Genomic DNA, 18,109 nt, shown 5'->3' on the forward strand with positions numbered 1-18,109 from the left:
GTTTGTCCAACGGCAACGCCCCCGATTTGCGTCGCATGCAAGCTGGTGCCCATGCGCCACAATCCGATCGCGTGCGCCAAAAACCCAGGGCAATTCTGCGCAAAATGGAAATATTCAGGAAACCTGACGGAATTGCGGTCCGCAGACCAATAGTAAATGAGCCCCATTGTTTGGCTCATTGTTTGACCCTCAGTACTTAGTATGCGAGGGTCCTATATCCTTTATTTCTCGTTCCCTAGAATCATAAAAAGTAAAGACAAGTTGAAGGCGCCGATCCAACATAATATTAACACCTCGTTAAATCCATTAACGGTTTATATAAGTGACCCGACATATGTTCTCGATGTGTTATTACCGTCCATCTATCCACAGAGATTTGCGGTCGCCCCCGACCAGGCAACGAGGAACTAAACTGCAAGTAAATAGTTTAGAAGAAGGACCCCGGCCAAAGCCTCCACAACACTCTGAGAACAGCTCCGAGAAACCCGAGGACTAATATGGACCTCAACTATGTCCCTCTAGACCATGCCAGACGAGCTCCGGCAGGTCCAAACCATAAAATGTCTCACGTCTCTCCACCAATAGCTTCCAGCTGAATTTCTATCCATCAGACATTGGCTGCCCCTCCAGTGACTCCCCCGCAGACACCCCGTGCCCTTACCAAGACCGATCGGGGCGTCCACAAGAGAGAATGTTCTCCTCTAATATTGGGTTCAAGGAGAAATTCATTAAAACATTAGGAGAACTTGGGGAATTGTAAGGAAGGAGAGGTAATAGCATAAATCTGGAGGAAATCCCATCAGTGGCCAAAAGTACAAGAAGATGACAACTTTATTTTCATGTTAAACTTCCGCCCGATAAAAAAAATACTACTTCTATATATCACAAGTCTCAAACCCTCATAAATTCATAGATCATCTATTTTCTGTACAATGACCTCTATATAGATAACACTGACCCATCATTACATCACTACTGACAATAGATGATGTCACAGCTTATCTCCTCCCCCTCCCTGTACAATGACCTCTATATAGATAACACTGACCCATCATTACATCACTACTGACAATAGATGATGTCACAGTTTGTCTCCTCCCCCTCCTGTACAATGACCTCTATATAGATAACACTGACCCATCATTACATCACTACTGACAATAGATGATGTCACAGCTTATCTCCTCCCCCTCCCTGTACAATGACCTCTATATAGATAACACTGACCCATCATTACATCACTACTGACAATAGATGATGTCACAGCTTATCTCCTCCTCCTCCCTGTACAATGATCTCTATATAGATAGCACTGACCCATCATCACATCACTACTGACAATAGATGATGTCACAGCTTATCTCCTCCTCCTCCCTGTACAATGACCTCTGTATAGATAACACGGACCCATCATTACATCCCTACTGACAATAGATGATGTCACAGCTTATCTCCCCCCCTCCCTGTACAATGACCTCTATATAGATAACACTGACCCATTATTACATCACTACTGACAATAGATGATGTCACAGCTTATCTCCTCCCCCTCCCTGTACAATGTCCTCTATATAGATAACACTGACCCATCATTACATCACTACTGACAATAGATGATGTCACAGCTTATCTCCTCCCCCTCCCTGTACAATGACCTCTATAAAGATAACACTGACCCATCATTACATCACTACTGACAATAGATGATGTCACAGCTTATCTCCCCCCCCCCCCCTGTACAATGATCTCTATATAGATAACACTGATCCATCATTACATCACTACTGACAATAGATGATGTCACAGCTTATCCCCTCCCCCTCCCTGTACAGTGACCTCTATATAGATAACACTGACCCATCATTACATCACTACTGACAATAGATGATGTCACAGCTTATCTCCTCCCCCTCCCTGTACAATGACCTCTATATAGATAACACTGACCTATCATTACATCACTACTGACAATAGATGATGTCACAGCTTATCTCCTCCCCCTCCCTGTACAATGTCCTCTATATAGATAACACTGACCCATCATTACATCACTACTGACAATAGATGATGTCACAGTTTGTCTCCTCCCCCTCCTGTACAATGACCTCTATATAGATAACAGTGACCCATCATTACATCACTACTGACAATAGATGTAACAGCTTATCCCCTCCCCCTCCCTGTACAATGACCTCTATATAGATAACACTGACCCATCATTACATCACTACTGACAATAGATGATGTCACAGCTTATCTCCTCCTCCCTGTACAATGACCTCTATATAGATAACACTGACTCATCATTACATCACTACTGACAATAGATGATGTCACAGCTTATCTCCTCCCCCTCCCTGTACAATGACCTCTATATAGATAACACTGACCCACTGGCTATCTATGTCCATGAGGCTGCTGTAAAGCAGATCACTAAATGCAGTTACCAAAGCCGCCTCTATATAATCATGGAAAGTAAAAAACTAAAAGAAAAAGTCAGAAAATAATAACAGATAAGAAAACAGTGATTAATTTTCTCTATCTGGTTTAAATGAGTCAAAGAGAAAATTGCTGACACATTCCCTTTAAGATCCCAGATCTATAACAATAGCAGTTCACTTCCTAGAGGACCCCATGTACTTCATGCATGATGGATGGAGCGCTGACCCTGCCTATAATTTCCTGCCTCCTCCCCAAAACCAAGTGTAAAAATTGAAGTGTTTTAGGTGATTAGCTCCCGGGAGGGGGGGTGCAGGGGCTCCGCACGGATCTTCTACAATGATTTGCACGTTAACAAATTCCAGAACTGTGAAATCTTCTGGCGGCTTCTCCCAAGATCAACAGATTTCTGCAAATATTAGACAGGCCAAATAAATTGTGAAATACCTTACCACCCAGATATCGCCCCGAAACTTGTGTCAAGTCAGACTACAGGTTACATATGGTATAAAAGGAACGCAACGCGCACACACTCAGTTATTTCATCTCATCTGGGGGTGGGGGGGGGCAATTAGGATATTTTCTCCACCGCAAAACTGAAGCCGGTAACATCAGGCTAAGTCAACAGCAGACGCCCAAAACCACAAATATGCATCACAACAGGACTAGTAATGTATGCCACCACCGTGCCGCCTGGAAGGCCGAGAATCTCTTGTTTTGGTTTCGGAATCTCTTGTCCTCCATAGATAGATATACTAACACACATTAAAGGGGAGGTCTGGTTTAAATGAACAATTCGGCTTGGGTAAATCTTGCTACATAGAAGCTTCTCTAGCTCTGGAGGACCAAGCAGGTCTGTGCATTAGTAGGACTGTGTAATACTTCATTATTCCTGTGGGGGCGCTGTAGGCAAACTCAACAAATATGTATGGGGGCACTGTCTGTAAGCGGCGCAGATCCAGAGGGTGGGGGGGGGGGGAGTTGATCTTTGTGGCTCTTACAGTTCCCTGGTAGGTGTGGTAAGGGGTGAGCAGTTCCATTGGGGAGTCCTATTTTGTATTTAGTAAGGTTAGAGTTTATGTATACTGGAGTTAGCAGGGCTCAGGTTAGTACTATAGGAGTAGCAGGGTTATGGTTAGTGGGATACGGTTAGCAGGGCTAGTTCTAGTGCAGAAGGGTTTGCAGGATTCTTTTTTTTTAATTTTTTGTGGACTACGTTGGAGTCAGGGGACGACACCGGTGACCTGGATTTATTTTTTTAATAAAATACTGTTAACAAAATTGTGTGTCTGTGTTTTTTTTAAACTTTTTTCATCTCAGTAATGGTGCTGTGTAGATGGCTCCCATTACTACGCGGGTGCTTAGTGTTAGTAATAAGGCTAATTCCTAACCCTTTTACCAGTACCCCAGTACCCTCCCCAACCAGAGCTACCGGGAAGAGATAGACAGGAACTGGGGCAGCTGCAGGCTGGTATTATTGGGGTTAAAAAAAGTCCAAAACCTGCAGCTGCCCCAGTTCTCATCCCTAGGTACTGGATTGGTACCGGAGTAATGGTAAGAAGCTTACTGTTAGTTAGTTATACCAGATAAAACTGGCCTTAGGTAATGATGCCGTCTAACATAGTTGCCCATCACTAAGTGAAATTAACTGAAAGTTTAAAAAACTCTATTTTTTCAAGGTTTTTACTTTGTTAGGCGAGACATAACAGATGTGTGCGATTAGTTTGGTGTGGCTTTGCAGAGGTGTGGTGACGGATGGGGTGTCAGGTATGTTGTAGCTAAACCTTACTTTGCTTGTTCCCCATCGCAAGTGTTTCAGTTGAAACGTATCTGTGATGGGGCCAAGCCCTTCCACAAAGTGGTTAAATGGCATCTTTACCATGTAAGCAACACTAGACTACAATGCGAAAGCTTGCTCTTGTGGGAAAACCCCAAAAAAGTTACTTTAATTGATATCCAGGTTTGTCATTCCACCTCTCTAGCTTTATAAACTGCAATACTCCACACAAACTTTGGACAAAAGTGGCGCTGTTTTTGGCACAAATCCATAAATTAAAGGCAAAGACAAAATTTTTTTCTAGTCCTCGATATCCCTTCTATCTTCAATTATCCCAAGACGGTATTTTATGGCCTGCAGGTGACAAGATCCTTCCAGATATTAAAAACCCAAAGAGAAAATGTCTTATATTACAAGCAGTATATTACTTTGCTTTCACTCACCTCCACTTGGGTTTTGGCCTCTTGTATCAGTGCAATGATATCTGACTTGGCTCCTACAGAAGTCAGGACGGCCTGCAGCTTTTGCTGGTCCCTGGTGGAGACGATGAGCTGATCCAAACTAAACACAAACACAAAACTAGACTGAGCAACGACCTGGCAAAGACAACACAAGAGATCTCCAAAATGATTTACCTGGGTCATGTCTGGGCAAGTAAGAACCAGACAAACAAAAATGTCAAGGGGGTGGACAACCCCTTTAATTTTACGCATGTCTACAACACAACCCATGTTTCACCCATAGGGGCAAATCTTCTATTGCTACCCACAGTAAAAAGATGCATAAATTTACTTCTACTGTGTTGATGTGTCTCACCTGACCGACCAGGATCTTCTTGTAACTTCCCAATCCGGTATGATGTCCCCATCATGCCCGGCTGTCCCACAGCCACCGTCCTTTATTCGAGAAGACAATGGGTCACTACCAAGCATCCTTGTAGGGGTAATCTCTAGTTCTGTTTTATACTGCGGGGCTTTCGACTCTACAGAGAAATCTTCAGTGCACAACTTGTCCAGGTCGGGCATGCTCAGTGCCCTCAGCTCCCGTAACTTAGAACGAGACAAAGATGGCCGAATATGACTGGGGGTGGTCCTGTTTTTTCTAACCTGTACACACTGCACAGTGGACTCCGTTCTTTCAGTCCTGGAGGACTCACGTACTACATCTTCCTGTACGGGGTCCACAGGTAACTTCTCAGTGGATGTTAAGGCCACGCTTGAAGGAGACTTCGTGATTTGTGATGCTAAGGACACTTCACTTTGGTTGTCACAACAAGAACTTAAACTTCTTCTCAAAACCTTTGAGCTGTCAATGGAAGGCGAGTGCGAGGTGATGGATCCTGAAGATCTCCGGCTTAGAGGAGGCTTGCTCGAAAACGGAGTGTTGTTGATTTCGATGACCTTCATGACACTTTTATCAAAATTTACAAGATTTTCAAACGACTTAATCCTCTGCTTCACCGTCAGAGAAGACGGCGTCTCGTGGGGCCAGTTCAGCTCATAATAATAGTTCCTCTTTATAGATCTCAACACGTCACTTCTCAGGGTGTTTTTCCCTTTGACATCTTGTTTCTCAAAAATGATTTTTGCTACATCTTGAGTAATGCAATCCTCCATACTCTGATCCGATACTGGGGAAACAAGATGATCGTCCACCAGACTTTCCCTTCCATGCATCACATCCAGGTCCATGAAATTGGGAAGTTTGATTGGCATGGAGTAAGTTCTCGTCACAGACTTGGAACCACTTGGTGGCTTCTCTATAAGGTTTGCCTCTGGCTTGTGCTTGGGAGAGTTAAAGACGAGAGCAAATTCCCTATTCATAGGAACATCAGTTTTGTGATGATTGTTATTTTTGGAAGAAATTTGATGTCCACCTGACAGGGAAGGTGATAACTTGACTTCCATAAATGTTCGTTGGAGATCTTGTTCTTCAAGAGAAGACACATTTTGAGTCTTGGCGGCAGTGAGGTTCCTACAAAGTCCATTTAGGTTTCTTTTCGATTTGCTGTCACCTACTGCCTCCATTTTTTTGGTGGGACAACTGGTCAGTGTGCCAAGAGGAATCTTTTCTCCATTTTCCAGACCTTTTCCCACTTCCATGCTAGAAACGTTTACAGTGGAACCATTTTCTTGGCATCGTTCATGTGGACTCTTCTTCATTCCTCCTGAATGTGACTTTGTTGATTGAGTATTTGCCCTGGGACTTGAAGGTGTAGAGGGATCAGCTTTAGCTACATACAGCATATCTTTGTTCTTTTGATTATGTTCATAAATATTTGCATTTCTGGAGCTCATATCTCTGGGAGAAGTGAGGCCTTCAGTCATGGTGGACCTCTTATGAAGAAGCTTTGGTGATGGTTGTGGTGAGGATTTCCTACAGTCGTAAAGGTCAGTCCTAGTTGCGCTTCCTTTTGTTGTATCAGCGCTTGGTCTGCTTTTGCTTTTAATGCAGAGGCCTTTCAGTTTGGGTCCAGGCTTGGGTATTTGAGCACTAAGCACTTCATAGTTAGCACCCAAGGACCTCTTATTTTCATGGTGTACTTTTGTGACACTGTTGGCATTGACCTTGTGTTCTACTGCACTGGAGGTCTTCATTGCTAAGCTTTTGCTTGCTTTTGTTTCGGTTTTTCCTTTTAGGTCCTTATCGTGCGTTGCAGGTGACTGGTTGCGTTTGCTTGTGGATGGAGATTTGTTCAGACCAATGGATTCTCGAGAACCGACACTTAGTCTCTTCTCTTCATTTCTGTCAGAACGTCTATTGTCAATGTTTGTAGACGCCTTATCTACCGCAAAGTAATCTTTCAACGGAGTATGTGTGTTCACAGTTTCACTAGTTAAAGGCACCATTGTATCCCCTTCCCTGACCAGCTCCTTTCCATGATCTTCCATATTTAAGGCACGATGGTCAAGTTCCTGAGAATCTTTCTCCAGTAGCGCATCTATAGGAGTCCGATCTAGCATGTTCCCAACATCCTCCTGGTCTGCAGAATCTTTAGTATGACCATCAATAGAACGTGAAGGTATATCCAGTTCATTGGGTTCGCTTTTAATCGGTACTGGTGGATAAAATTGGGGCGTTCTATGGATTTCAATATTGTCTTTCTTATATCCACAACATATTTCGATCTGCTCCTCCTCAGAGTCAGTGGTGGTTTGGGTTTCGGACACAAACGACTGGTTCTGAAGAGATGATGAGATCATGTCACTTGTAGAATCGGAGGGAATTTCCAGTAAAGATTCGCTGTCGGAATCGTCCGCCGCTCCATACATAGACGTCGAGATATCGAAAGAGCTGCTTTCATGTTTTTCAGACAGTGAATAGTCATCGGTAACAAGACTGCTAAAATTTCTACAATAGTTCCCTAAACCGCTTTTATTCGTGACTAAGGTGTTTTCTATGGGAATAGAGTCCAAAACGTTAAACCCCAGGTGGTTACTCAGACCGCATGCCGGAACGCCGGTGCTCATAGACCTAAAAGACTGCTCCGGATACGTTACGACGGGTCGTCCCGGAACCGTTCTAGCATCCATGACGTCACATTGGGTCAATCCAACTTTATCCTCGTTCTCCGACACACAATCATTTAACTCGTGAATAAACTCATCGATATTGGTGACGGGAGACCCTCCACAGTGGCCGGGCGAGGAGCAATATCTGCCTTCCAGGTGCTCCTCCTTTGTTGCCATTTTAGAAGGAGATGATGTTGAGTCTCCAATTGGAAAGTTAAGAGTAGGAGCTTCTTGTGATTTTCCACTTGATGTTACTTCTTTGGGGTCATCTCTACTTGCATCCCCTCCCGATCCCTTCATAATGTGCGACAACCGGTCAACCGCTGTTTAAAAAAAAAAACACAAAAAAATTTGAATATTGTGAGGTCATGTTTCTTCTCAATAAAGTTTTCCAAATTCTCATAAATTGTGGAAAATCTATTGAGATAATATTTAACGCTACTACTAGCAACCACCAACCTACAGTGTCATCATGTGTGTGTGTTACTAGCAGCAGCAGGGGCATAACTTGAGGGGTTGCAGAGGCTGCGGTCGCACCAGGGCCCAAGAGGTTTAGGGGGCCCTTATGGTGTCACTTTCCGATATGAGAAGACTATTACTATACACCATACATTATAGTCGGGGGCCCGGCACAGACTTTGAATTGGGGCCCATCAGCTTCTAGTTACGCCACTGGCAGCTGGACTGTGGATTTATATTTGGGGATGTGCCCTCACACTGCTGTGTTCTTAGATCTTTCTGCACAACCCATCCTCTCTGCATACAGCACAGCAGTGTGAGGACATGCCACCCAGGGCACTTGGAGAAGCTACAATCCAGGGATATAAATCCATATATCACAGTCCTGCTGCTACTAACAACATCCACAGATAATGATTACATATCCCTCCATGGACTGGCTGCAATTTTCATGGTCAGAATTGATAATACATTCCCTTTAAGGGTTATCTGTCTACACCAAAGATTAGAAAATAGTTCAGGCTTCAGGTTTTCAGTCAAACTAGCATTTTTTTTTGCTTTTTTAATCAAGTGCTGTAGCCTTGGGCACAGGACCGTTGCTGCATAATAACTACTTTCTCCAAACCTTCCATCCCTCGTATTAAAGAGCCAAAGGCAATTTAGTTTGGTTCTAGGCAGAACAAATCTTAACAGCTCATTTACAGACTCTGCAGGTAATGACATTAAGGGGAGGGCGGAGGAGAAACCCACAAGCAGCTGCCGCACGTGTTTAGACTAGGACTTGTTTCGGCTACTATATAATACCTCCTATTCATCTTCCAGGAGACATCAAAGGCGAATGTAACAAGGAGAATGTCATAGATTATAATCCACACTTGTGACATGGGACCTGATTTATCTACAGCAAGGAATCCAAGAAGCATCTCAGGAGCCACACATGATGCTTAGGCCCCAATGTGTGGCTCCACAGCTGGTAGCAATCGGGGATATTATCAGTAGTTAGAGAGATATTAGATAGCTAGATAGGAGATAGATAGATAGATAGATATGAGATAGATAGATAGATAGATAGATAGATAGATAGATAGATAGATAGATAGATAGATAGATAGATAGCAATAGGATTTACCTGAGACCGGCTTTCGGACTTCCAATGTTACAGCTGAAGGTAAGCACTGGACATAGTCACAGGTCGCCTGATAGGACATATCACTCACCCGGATACCATTAATAGACAGAATTTCATCTCCAGGAGCCAACCTTCCCATAGGTTCCTAATGTAGCAAAAATACAAAAAGAATGCAGTTAGTTTCATCCTGTACTATACATTCACTATTCTGCTGCTGGTGCAGTCACTGTGTACATACATGACATTACTTATCCTGTACTGATCCTGAGTTACATATTGTATTATACTCCAGAGCTGCACTCACTATTCTGCTGCTGGTGCAGTCACTGTGTACATACATGACATTACTTATCCTGTACTGATCCTGAGTTACATCCTGTATTATACCCCAGAGCTGCACTCACTATTCTGCTGCTGGTGCAGTCACTGTGTACATACATGACATTACATATCCTGTACTGATCCTGATTTACATCCTGTATTATACTCCAGAGCTGCACTCACTATTCTGCTGCTGGCGCAGTCACTGTGTACATACATGACATTACTTATCCTGTACTGATCCTGAGTTACATCCTGTATTATACTCCAGAGCTGCACTCACTATTCTGCTGCTGGCGCAGTCACTGTGTACATACATGACATTACTTATCCTGTACTGATCCTGAGTTACATCCTGTATTATACCCCAGAGCTGCACTCACTATTCTGCTGCTGGTGCAGTCACTGTGTACATACATGACATTACTTATCCTGTACTGATCCTGAGTTACATCCTGTATTATACTCCAGAGCTGCACTCACTATTCTGCTGCTGGCGCAGTCACTGTGTACATACATGACATTACTTATCCTGTACTGATCCTGAGTTACATCCTGTATTACACCCGAGAGCTGCACTCACTATTCTGCTGCTGGTGCAGTCACTGTGTACATACGTGATATTACTTATCCTGTACTGATCCTGAGTTACATCCTGTATTATACTCCAGAGCTGCACTCACTATTCTGCTGCTGGTGCAGTCACTGTGTACATACATGACATTACTTATCCTGTACTGATCCTGAGTTACATCCTGTATTATACCCCAGAGTTGCACTCACTATTCTGCTGGTGCAGTCACTGTGTACATACATTACATTACTTATCCTGTACTGATCCTGAGTTACATCCTGTATTACACCCCAGAGCTGCACTCACTATTCTGCTGCTGGTGCAGTCACTGTGTACATACGTGACATTACTTATCCTGTACTGATCCTGAGTTACATCCTGTATTATACCCCAGAGCTGCACTCACTATTCTGCTGCTGGTGCAGTCACTGTGTACATACGTGACATTACTTATCCTGTACTGATCCTGAGTTACATCCTGTATTACACCCCAGAGCTGCACTCACTATTCTGCTGCTGGTGCAGTCACTGTGTACATACGTGACATTACTTATCCTGTACTGACCCTGAGTTACATCCTGTATTATACTCCAGAGCTGCACTCACTATTCTGCTGCTGGTGCAGTCACTGTGTACATACATGACATTACTTATCCTGTACTGATCCTGAGTTACATCCTGTATTATACTCCAGAGCTGCACTCACTATTCTGCTGCTGGTGCAGTCCCTGTGTACATACATGACATTACTTATCCTGTACTGATCCTGAGTTACATCCTGTAGATCTTTTATTTTATATAAAAGTAAAAAACATAACAATACAAACAAAACATAACATACACTATATACAATATCTTACTTGCTGGTCCAGCCCCATTCACACCTAGTAAAAACAATAACTTACAATACACCGAAATGAATGAACACCAATTACCACAACCCCCACCCAACACAAGCCACACCCACAAATAAAACATAAATGACTATAAATATACATAAACCCACCCCGCACCCTCTAATAACAAACCACCCCACACAGATCACATCCCACACCCATTTTTTTTTTTTAAATATATAATAACAAATACACACAACACTACACTAAACTAAATCCCTCGCCCGCACCCTCCCCTTCCCCCCAGACACTGGTCTAACGTCCAAAGTTTGCGTTAAGTAGTCCAGACCAGTGCCCAGGGTCATAGAGTCCAAGGTCAGTTCGTAAATCCCACCACCATCACCCCCCTCCCAACCTAACACTATGTCCCAAACCCCACTATATACAATATATACAGTAATTACAACATAACATAAAGAAAACAGAATACAAATAAAATCTCAAAATCTCAACAACATCAATCAAAACCACATAAAGCCCAGGTTCGGTGCCTGCAGCCGCTACATCACTATAACCTCAGAACACAAAACAAAAATCTACAGTGCAGCATCAGCCCAACACCAGGAGAGGAGATGACAGACTAAAAGACACTAAAGGAGAACCCCCTCCAAAGGAGAGAGGCCCTCCCCGTGCCCAGCCTCTCATACTCCAGAGAGCGCACCTTCACCAGGTCACCCAGAATGTTCCTAACCACCTCATCCACCGGGAGGATTTTACGCTGCGTCGATACTAAACACCGTGCGTTCCACGTGTGGTACCTGACCACTAGACTGACTAGGAATAACGTGCAGCGGTCCCGGCCACCCAGGCCTCTGAATGCTCCATAGGCCCACTCCGCATAGGAGAGACCAGCCAACCCGGGCCAATGGATGGAAGCGCCCACCCGGTTGTACACCTCTGTGTTATAGGGGCACTGAAGCAGGAAGTGGTCCATGCTCTCCAGCAGGCCACCGCACTCCTCCCGGGGACAACCCCTTTCCTCAGAGCTCCTACACTTCAGATTGTCCCTCACACACAGCTTTCCATGGAAGCAGCACCAAGTCACGTCCCAAAACCTCAGGGGGATCCTGATGGAATTCAATAAACTCAAACCCACCCCAAGATCCCGACTTGGGCAATCCCTGAGGGCCAGAGGCTTCTGGAAATGGGTCAACAGAACCCTCTTGTCAAGGACTTTCCTCGACATGGTCCTGATCTCCCACATTCCCAGACCCCACCGGCGAATCACCTTCAGAACCGGGGTAGCGTAAGCCGGAAGATGCCCATGCGGTGTACGGAGATCCTTCACTCTCCCTCCTGTCTCCCATCCCTGGAAGAAAGGCCGAAACCATCCCCTGCAGGAGTATACCCACGGAGGAGCCCTCTCTTTCCAGAGGTTTGCTACATTGATCTTAAGAAAGGTATTCACTAGGAACACCACAGGGTTGACCATACACAACCCTCCTTGTCTCCTCGTGCGGTAAGTAACCTCCCTCTTGATTAGGTTCAGCCTATTCCCCCATAACAGCTGGAAGAACAGACTGTACACCCGAGTCCAGAGGGGTTCCGGCAACATGCACACACTGCCCAGATAAATCAGTAACGGGAGCAGGTAAGTTTTAATCAGGTTAACCCTTTCTCTGAGGGTCAAAGACCAACCCTTCCACTGGTCCACCCTCTGAGCGGCGATCTTAAGCCTGCCGTCCCAGTTTTGCATGGGGTAATCCCCCTGGCCAAATTCGATGCCGAGAACTTTGGCAGAGTCTTGGGGCCCTGGAAGAGTGTCCGGGAGATCAAAGCCCGGACCTCCCTCTCCCAGCCAGAGACTCTCACACTTATCCCGGTTGATCTTGGACCCAGAAGCCTCTGAGTAGCGGTCAACCTCTGACATCACCCATTGCGCCTCCCCTCCCGAGGACACGAAAACGGTGACATCATCAGCATACGCTACCACCCTCAGAGTGGCTTCCGGTGCTGCCCGATCCATCCCGACTCCCACCAACGGCCCACGATCAACCCTCCTAAGGAATGGGTCAATCGCGAACACGTACAGTAGTGGGCTCAGAGGACAACCCTGGCGAACACCAGACCGACCTCAAAAGAGCGGCCAATCCAACCGTTTACAAGCGGGAAACTCTCTGCCCCTGCGTACAAAACTTTCAGCCAATTGACAAACTCCCCCGGCAGGCCATACCTCAGAAGGACAGACCAGAAGTACTCGTGGTTAACCCGATCGAACGCTTTTGATCCAAGGACAGCAAGTACCCCTTCCAGTTACCAGCCCTGCCCTGCTCCACTGCCTCCCGAACACAAAGCACAGCACTAAATGTACTGCGGCCTGGAACAGAGCAGTGCTGGGTCCCCGAAAGGAGCCGGGGCGCAAACTGCACCAGCCGATTAAACAGCACCTTTGCCAAAACCTTTCTGTCCGTATTGAGAAGCGCTATGGGACGCCAGTTCTCAACACGAGATCGGTCCTTACCCTTTGATAGGATGATCAGGGCTGACCTTCTCATTGACTTCGGCAGAGTGCCCGAGGAAAGACACTCATTGAATACCTCAGTCAAGAGGGGAACCAAGGCGTCCTTAAAGGTCTTATAGAACTCAGATGTTAAGACATCCGGACCTGGCGATTTCTTGAGGGCGAGCCCTTCAATCGCTAGGCTGACTTCCTCTTCCCTGATCATCTCTGTCAAAACATCAAGAGAGGGGTCTACTCCTGGCTCAGGGACAGTTTCAGCCAGGAAAGCCGACATCACATCCCGATCTAGATCCTTCCTGCCCAAGAGGTGCGAGTAGAAGGATCTGACGACCTCCAGGATCCCTGATCTGGACCTTTTCAGGGATCCCGTGACAACTTTACCATTCACTGACATCTTGCAGTTTCTGTAAGGGTCGGGCGAGCGGTATTTCCCGTAATCCCTCTCAAAAACCAAAGATGCGTGTCTATCGTACTGACACCTCTTCAGCAAAGATTTCACTCTGGAGATGTCCTCACGACTACCTCCAGTCGAGACGAGATGCTCGAGTTTCCTCCTCAGGCCCTGATACAGGCGGTACCTGTCCAGGCTCCTGAGGCTCGAGAGCTGGCGGAAGAATCTCGCCACCCTTTTCTTGAGCATCTCCCACCACTCTGACTTACTGCTACAAAGGCCCAGCAATGGTACCTGGCTCTGAAGAAAGTCCTCAAAGGATTGTCTTATCTCTGCTTCTTCCAGGAGAGACGAATTGAGCTTCCAGTAGCCTCTTCCCATCCGGGGGGTCTCTGTAACATTCAGAGAAAACAAAATTAGACAGTGGTCGGAGAACTCCACCTCAACAACGGACACTGCTGAAGAAATGGCTTCCTCCTTTAAATAAAACCTGTCTATTCTAGACCTGCAGCTACCCCTATAATAGGTGAACCCCGCGTGGCCTGGGGTGTGCCGGATGTGGACATCCACCAGGCGAGCCTCACTGGCTATGCTATTAAGAGCGACGCTATCATAAGTCAGCTTGTCTCTGGAACCTCCCCTATCCTGGGACCTCGTGACAGCATTGAAGTCCCCTCCAAAGACCACCTGCCGACTTGTAAAAAGGTAGGGCTTGATCCTCATAAAGAGACACTTCCTGTCCCACTTGGACTGGGGACCATAGATGTTAATTAGGCGAAGTTCTTGTCCCTTCATGAGGACATCCAGGATCAGGCACCTCCCCATTTCTAACTCAATAACCCGTCGGCATTCTACCGGTGCGGTAAAAAGGACCGCCACTCCGCTATACGGCTCGGCCGCAAGAGACCAATAGGAAGGCCCGTGTCTCCATTCCCTCTTAGCTTTAAACACGGCCGCCAAATCTGGCAGCCTGGTCTCCTGCAAAAATAAAATGTCGGCTTCAACACGGCCGAGAAAATCAAAGGCCGCAAATCTAGCCGCATCAGACTTAATGCTGGGGACATTAATGGACGCCAGCGTCAACGGAGTGGGTGCCGCCATCATGAGTGATTGAGTTAGACGGCTTTCTTTTTACCCATCTTACCACCACCCTCAGGAAATGAACACCCCCTTTTTAGACATATTGTGGTGTCCATCTCCCGCACCTCTGATGCTTCAGGGGCAGATCCAGGACCTGCCCCCTCATCCTCGTCTCCAGACTCTGGGCCAGTCTCCCCTCCTGAGGACCCTGACTCCCCAGGGGGAGACTCGGCACCCCCTGCAGGCTCCGCCACCTCTGGCCCTTCAACCTCAGCCCCTCCATCGGCAGGAGAGGCTCCATCCAGGGCCAGAAATCGATTTGAAAGTTCGACCAGCGGGGGGTCGGTTGCACCTTCCTTGGGTACCTTAGTCAGGGAGGGAGAAGATCTTACACCTCCCTTCTTTTTACCCTTTTTCTTCTTTTTGGCGCCACGCTTACGCTTTTCCTCTAGCCACGCCCTATTATCCTCGTCCATACTCTCATAATGGGAGGAGTCTGAGGACGTGGCACCTTCCTCTCTCTCGATCCTCCTGACCTCCTCATCCAGTACATCATCCCCTGGGGCCTCAGCGACAGGTGTGGTCTCCAGGACAGCGCCAGAGGTTGTCCCAGCAGCCCGAGACTCCCCCCGCTCTCTCTCCTGTTGACGCTTCTCTAGACGCCTTAGCTGGGCAGGCGTCTTTTTCCTGTCTTTCTTCCCTGGCCCCTCCATTCCTCCGCCTCTGCTTGTCCCCTCCCCAGCAGATTCAGCCTCATGGCTTTCACCCGCTGAGGCTGAGCCTGCATTAGCGAAGGAAAGAGGACAACGACTGTACGGGTGACCGAGATCACCACACAGGTTACACCTAATCTGCCCTGTACAGGATGCGGCGAGATGGCCGACACCCCCACACAACGCACACTTCTGCACCGTGCAGTTTGCGCTGAAATGTGTGGGGTCACCGCACCTGTGACACAGCTTAGGCTGCCCCCGGTAGAAGATCAGGATCCGATCCCTCCCCAGGAAGGCTGATGAAGGGATGTGGGCGACTGAGTTACCTGAACGTCTCAACTTCACCATGAAGGTCCAGGCCCCTGACCAGATACCATACTCATCACGATTTTTCTCAGGTACTCCCAGTACCTCTCCATAACGATTTATCCAGGTCATGATGTCAAAGCAAGATAGTGATTCGTTACGGGTAAGAACGGTCACTTTCTTGAGTTCGCTCTGGCGGGACACTGCTTGCACAGCAAAGTCCCGCCACTCGGGCTCGTTGTATCTCAGCTCATAGTTGGACCAGAAGAGCTCAAGCCCCTCCGGCCGAACAAAGCTGATATCAAACTCAGATGTACCATAGGGATGGATCAAGGCAAAGATGTCAGCCGCCTTGAAGTCCATCTTCAGCAGCAGCTCAACTACCCGTGCCCGAGGGGGACACACATCACTGCCACGCCACCGAAGACTGACCACATTCCTACGGTTAGCACCCGGCCCGGTTGTCGGGAGCGACCATGATGTCTCCCTGCCTCTTTGCTCTCGGAAGGCAGACAGGCCGTGCCTCTCTATCCAAAATGACAAATCAACCTCCTGCCCCGCTACATTGATCGTCCTTTCTCCCTTCTGTAAGGCCTGCAGGAGGCGCCGTTGCAAAAAGCCGTCCCCAGAGCCCAGACACGAGGATGATGGAACCCTACTTCCCCCAGCAGCGACACTGGCATAGCTCTTAACGGGGGCCGCCACTGGGGGAGCAACCGGACCAACCCCTGCACCCACCTCATTAACACTACCCACCTCAGCCGCGCCACCCACACCACCAGTCACTCCATCACTCACTCCCATAACTGGTAACGGTTCTGCACCACTCACACCATTCACATTATCCACCACAACATTACTGACTCCACTCACACTGGCTGGACCAGCACCAACATCAGGGGACATGACCACCTCCGCATCTTCAGGCACAAGGGACGGGGGTCCCCCCGCAGAGCATCGCCCAGAGGGGACCACAACTTTTGTCACACTTGTGCCCTCCGCATCATCGGTAGCAGATGTTATTTTACTTTTTCTGTTGCTTGGTAGTATTCGCCGCTGATCTTTAGCCGGTGTGAGGCGCCGCTGATCTCCAGTCTCCACAGAATGTGCATTATCCCCAACACCGACACAAAACAGTACCTTCTGTCTGGGAGGTCCTGAGCTCTCAGCCTCAGCGACCCCTCCACACTGCCCCCGCCTCTCAACTGGGTGATCAGCGGCAACAACATGAAGAGGCACCGAGGCACCGGAAGCTGCCACCAGTGCCGGGCTATCCCCCCCTCCCACTGGGGGATGCACCACAGCACCGGATTTTGGTGGTATCGCCACTGCCGAGCCGCCCTGACTGTCCGGCCTTGCGGCCGATGTCTCCCCTGCTCCCCCACTGCTACCACAAACAGAGACGGAGCCCATCACCACATCAGATGTCACACCTGTAATCTCCCTGCACCTTTGCACCGGGTCCACAGCAGAACTCGGGGGGGTTTGGGTAGCAGGGCTTGCACAGTGAGCTGACCCTGCGCTTTGCCCGGGGGGGTTTACAGGGAGGGGGGTAAAGATGAAACGTACCTCTTCTTGCTGCTTTGGCCTGGTCTTCTTACTCTTCCTCCGGCTGCTCCCCCCAGCGGCTTCCTCTGGGAGTTCATCACCAAACGAAAAGTTCTCCATGTGCGCTGGGGACTCGAGCAGCCGGATCTCCGCCATGAGCGCCCCTCCCTGGCTGCCGGTGTCACTGTCCTCCCCCGAGCAAGGTGTTACTGCTGGCTGTCCTGCAGGGGGCCCACTGCACGAGGCCTGCTGATCTTCCTGCAGGCCGCCAGGTGGGAACTGCTGATCGTCATCATCATCGTCATCCTCCTCCTCCTCCACCTGGCTTGCAGGCTGCAACCCCATCAGCCTTTGCTCTCTGTTATCAGCCATCTGAGCAAATCTATCATCATTAATCAGTTTTTCCTTAAACGGCCCGCTGTTCTCACAAATAAAGGTCTTTCTTTTTGTCAGCTTGTCAATCTCTGCCTTTAGGTGATTAATCTCTCCTTTAACCTCCGCCT

The 18,109-nt window shown here is 47.6% G+C and overlaps 1 protein-coding gene across 7 annotated transcripts in view; it reads right to left on the bottom strand.

Moving 5' to 3' along the window:
* PDZD2 (PDZ domain containing 2) overlaps window positions 1-18,109 on the bottom strand; it is a 243,302-nt gene that overhangs the window by 46,184 nt on the left and 179,009 nt on the right. For all 7 annotated transcript variants that reach the window (XM_072134274.1, XM_072134263.1, XM_072134271.1 and 4 more), the window contains 3 exons: window positions 9,317-9,461; window positions 5,033-8,051; window positions 4,660-4,777 (listed from right to left, as the gene is read on the bottom strand). In XM_072134274.1, the coding sequence (XP_071990375.1) occupies window positions 4,660-4,777; window positions 5,033-8,051; window positions 9,317-9,461 (3,282 nt within the window). The remainder of the gene's footprint in view (window positions 1-4,659; window positions 4,778-5,032; window positions 8,052-9,316; window positions 9,462-18,109) is intronic.

The sequence above is a fragment of the Engystomops pustulosus genome, chromosome 1 (assembly GCF_040894005.1).
Source record: "Engystomops pustulosus chromosome 1, aEngPut4.maternal, whole genome shotgun sequence".
Classification (NCBI taxonomy): Eukaryota; Metazoa; Chordata; class Amphibia; order Anura; family Leptodactylidae; genus Engystomops; species Engystomops pustulosus.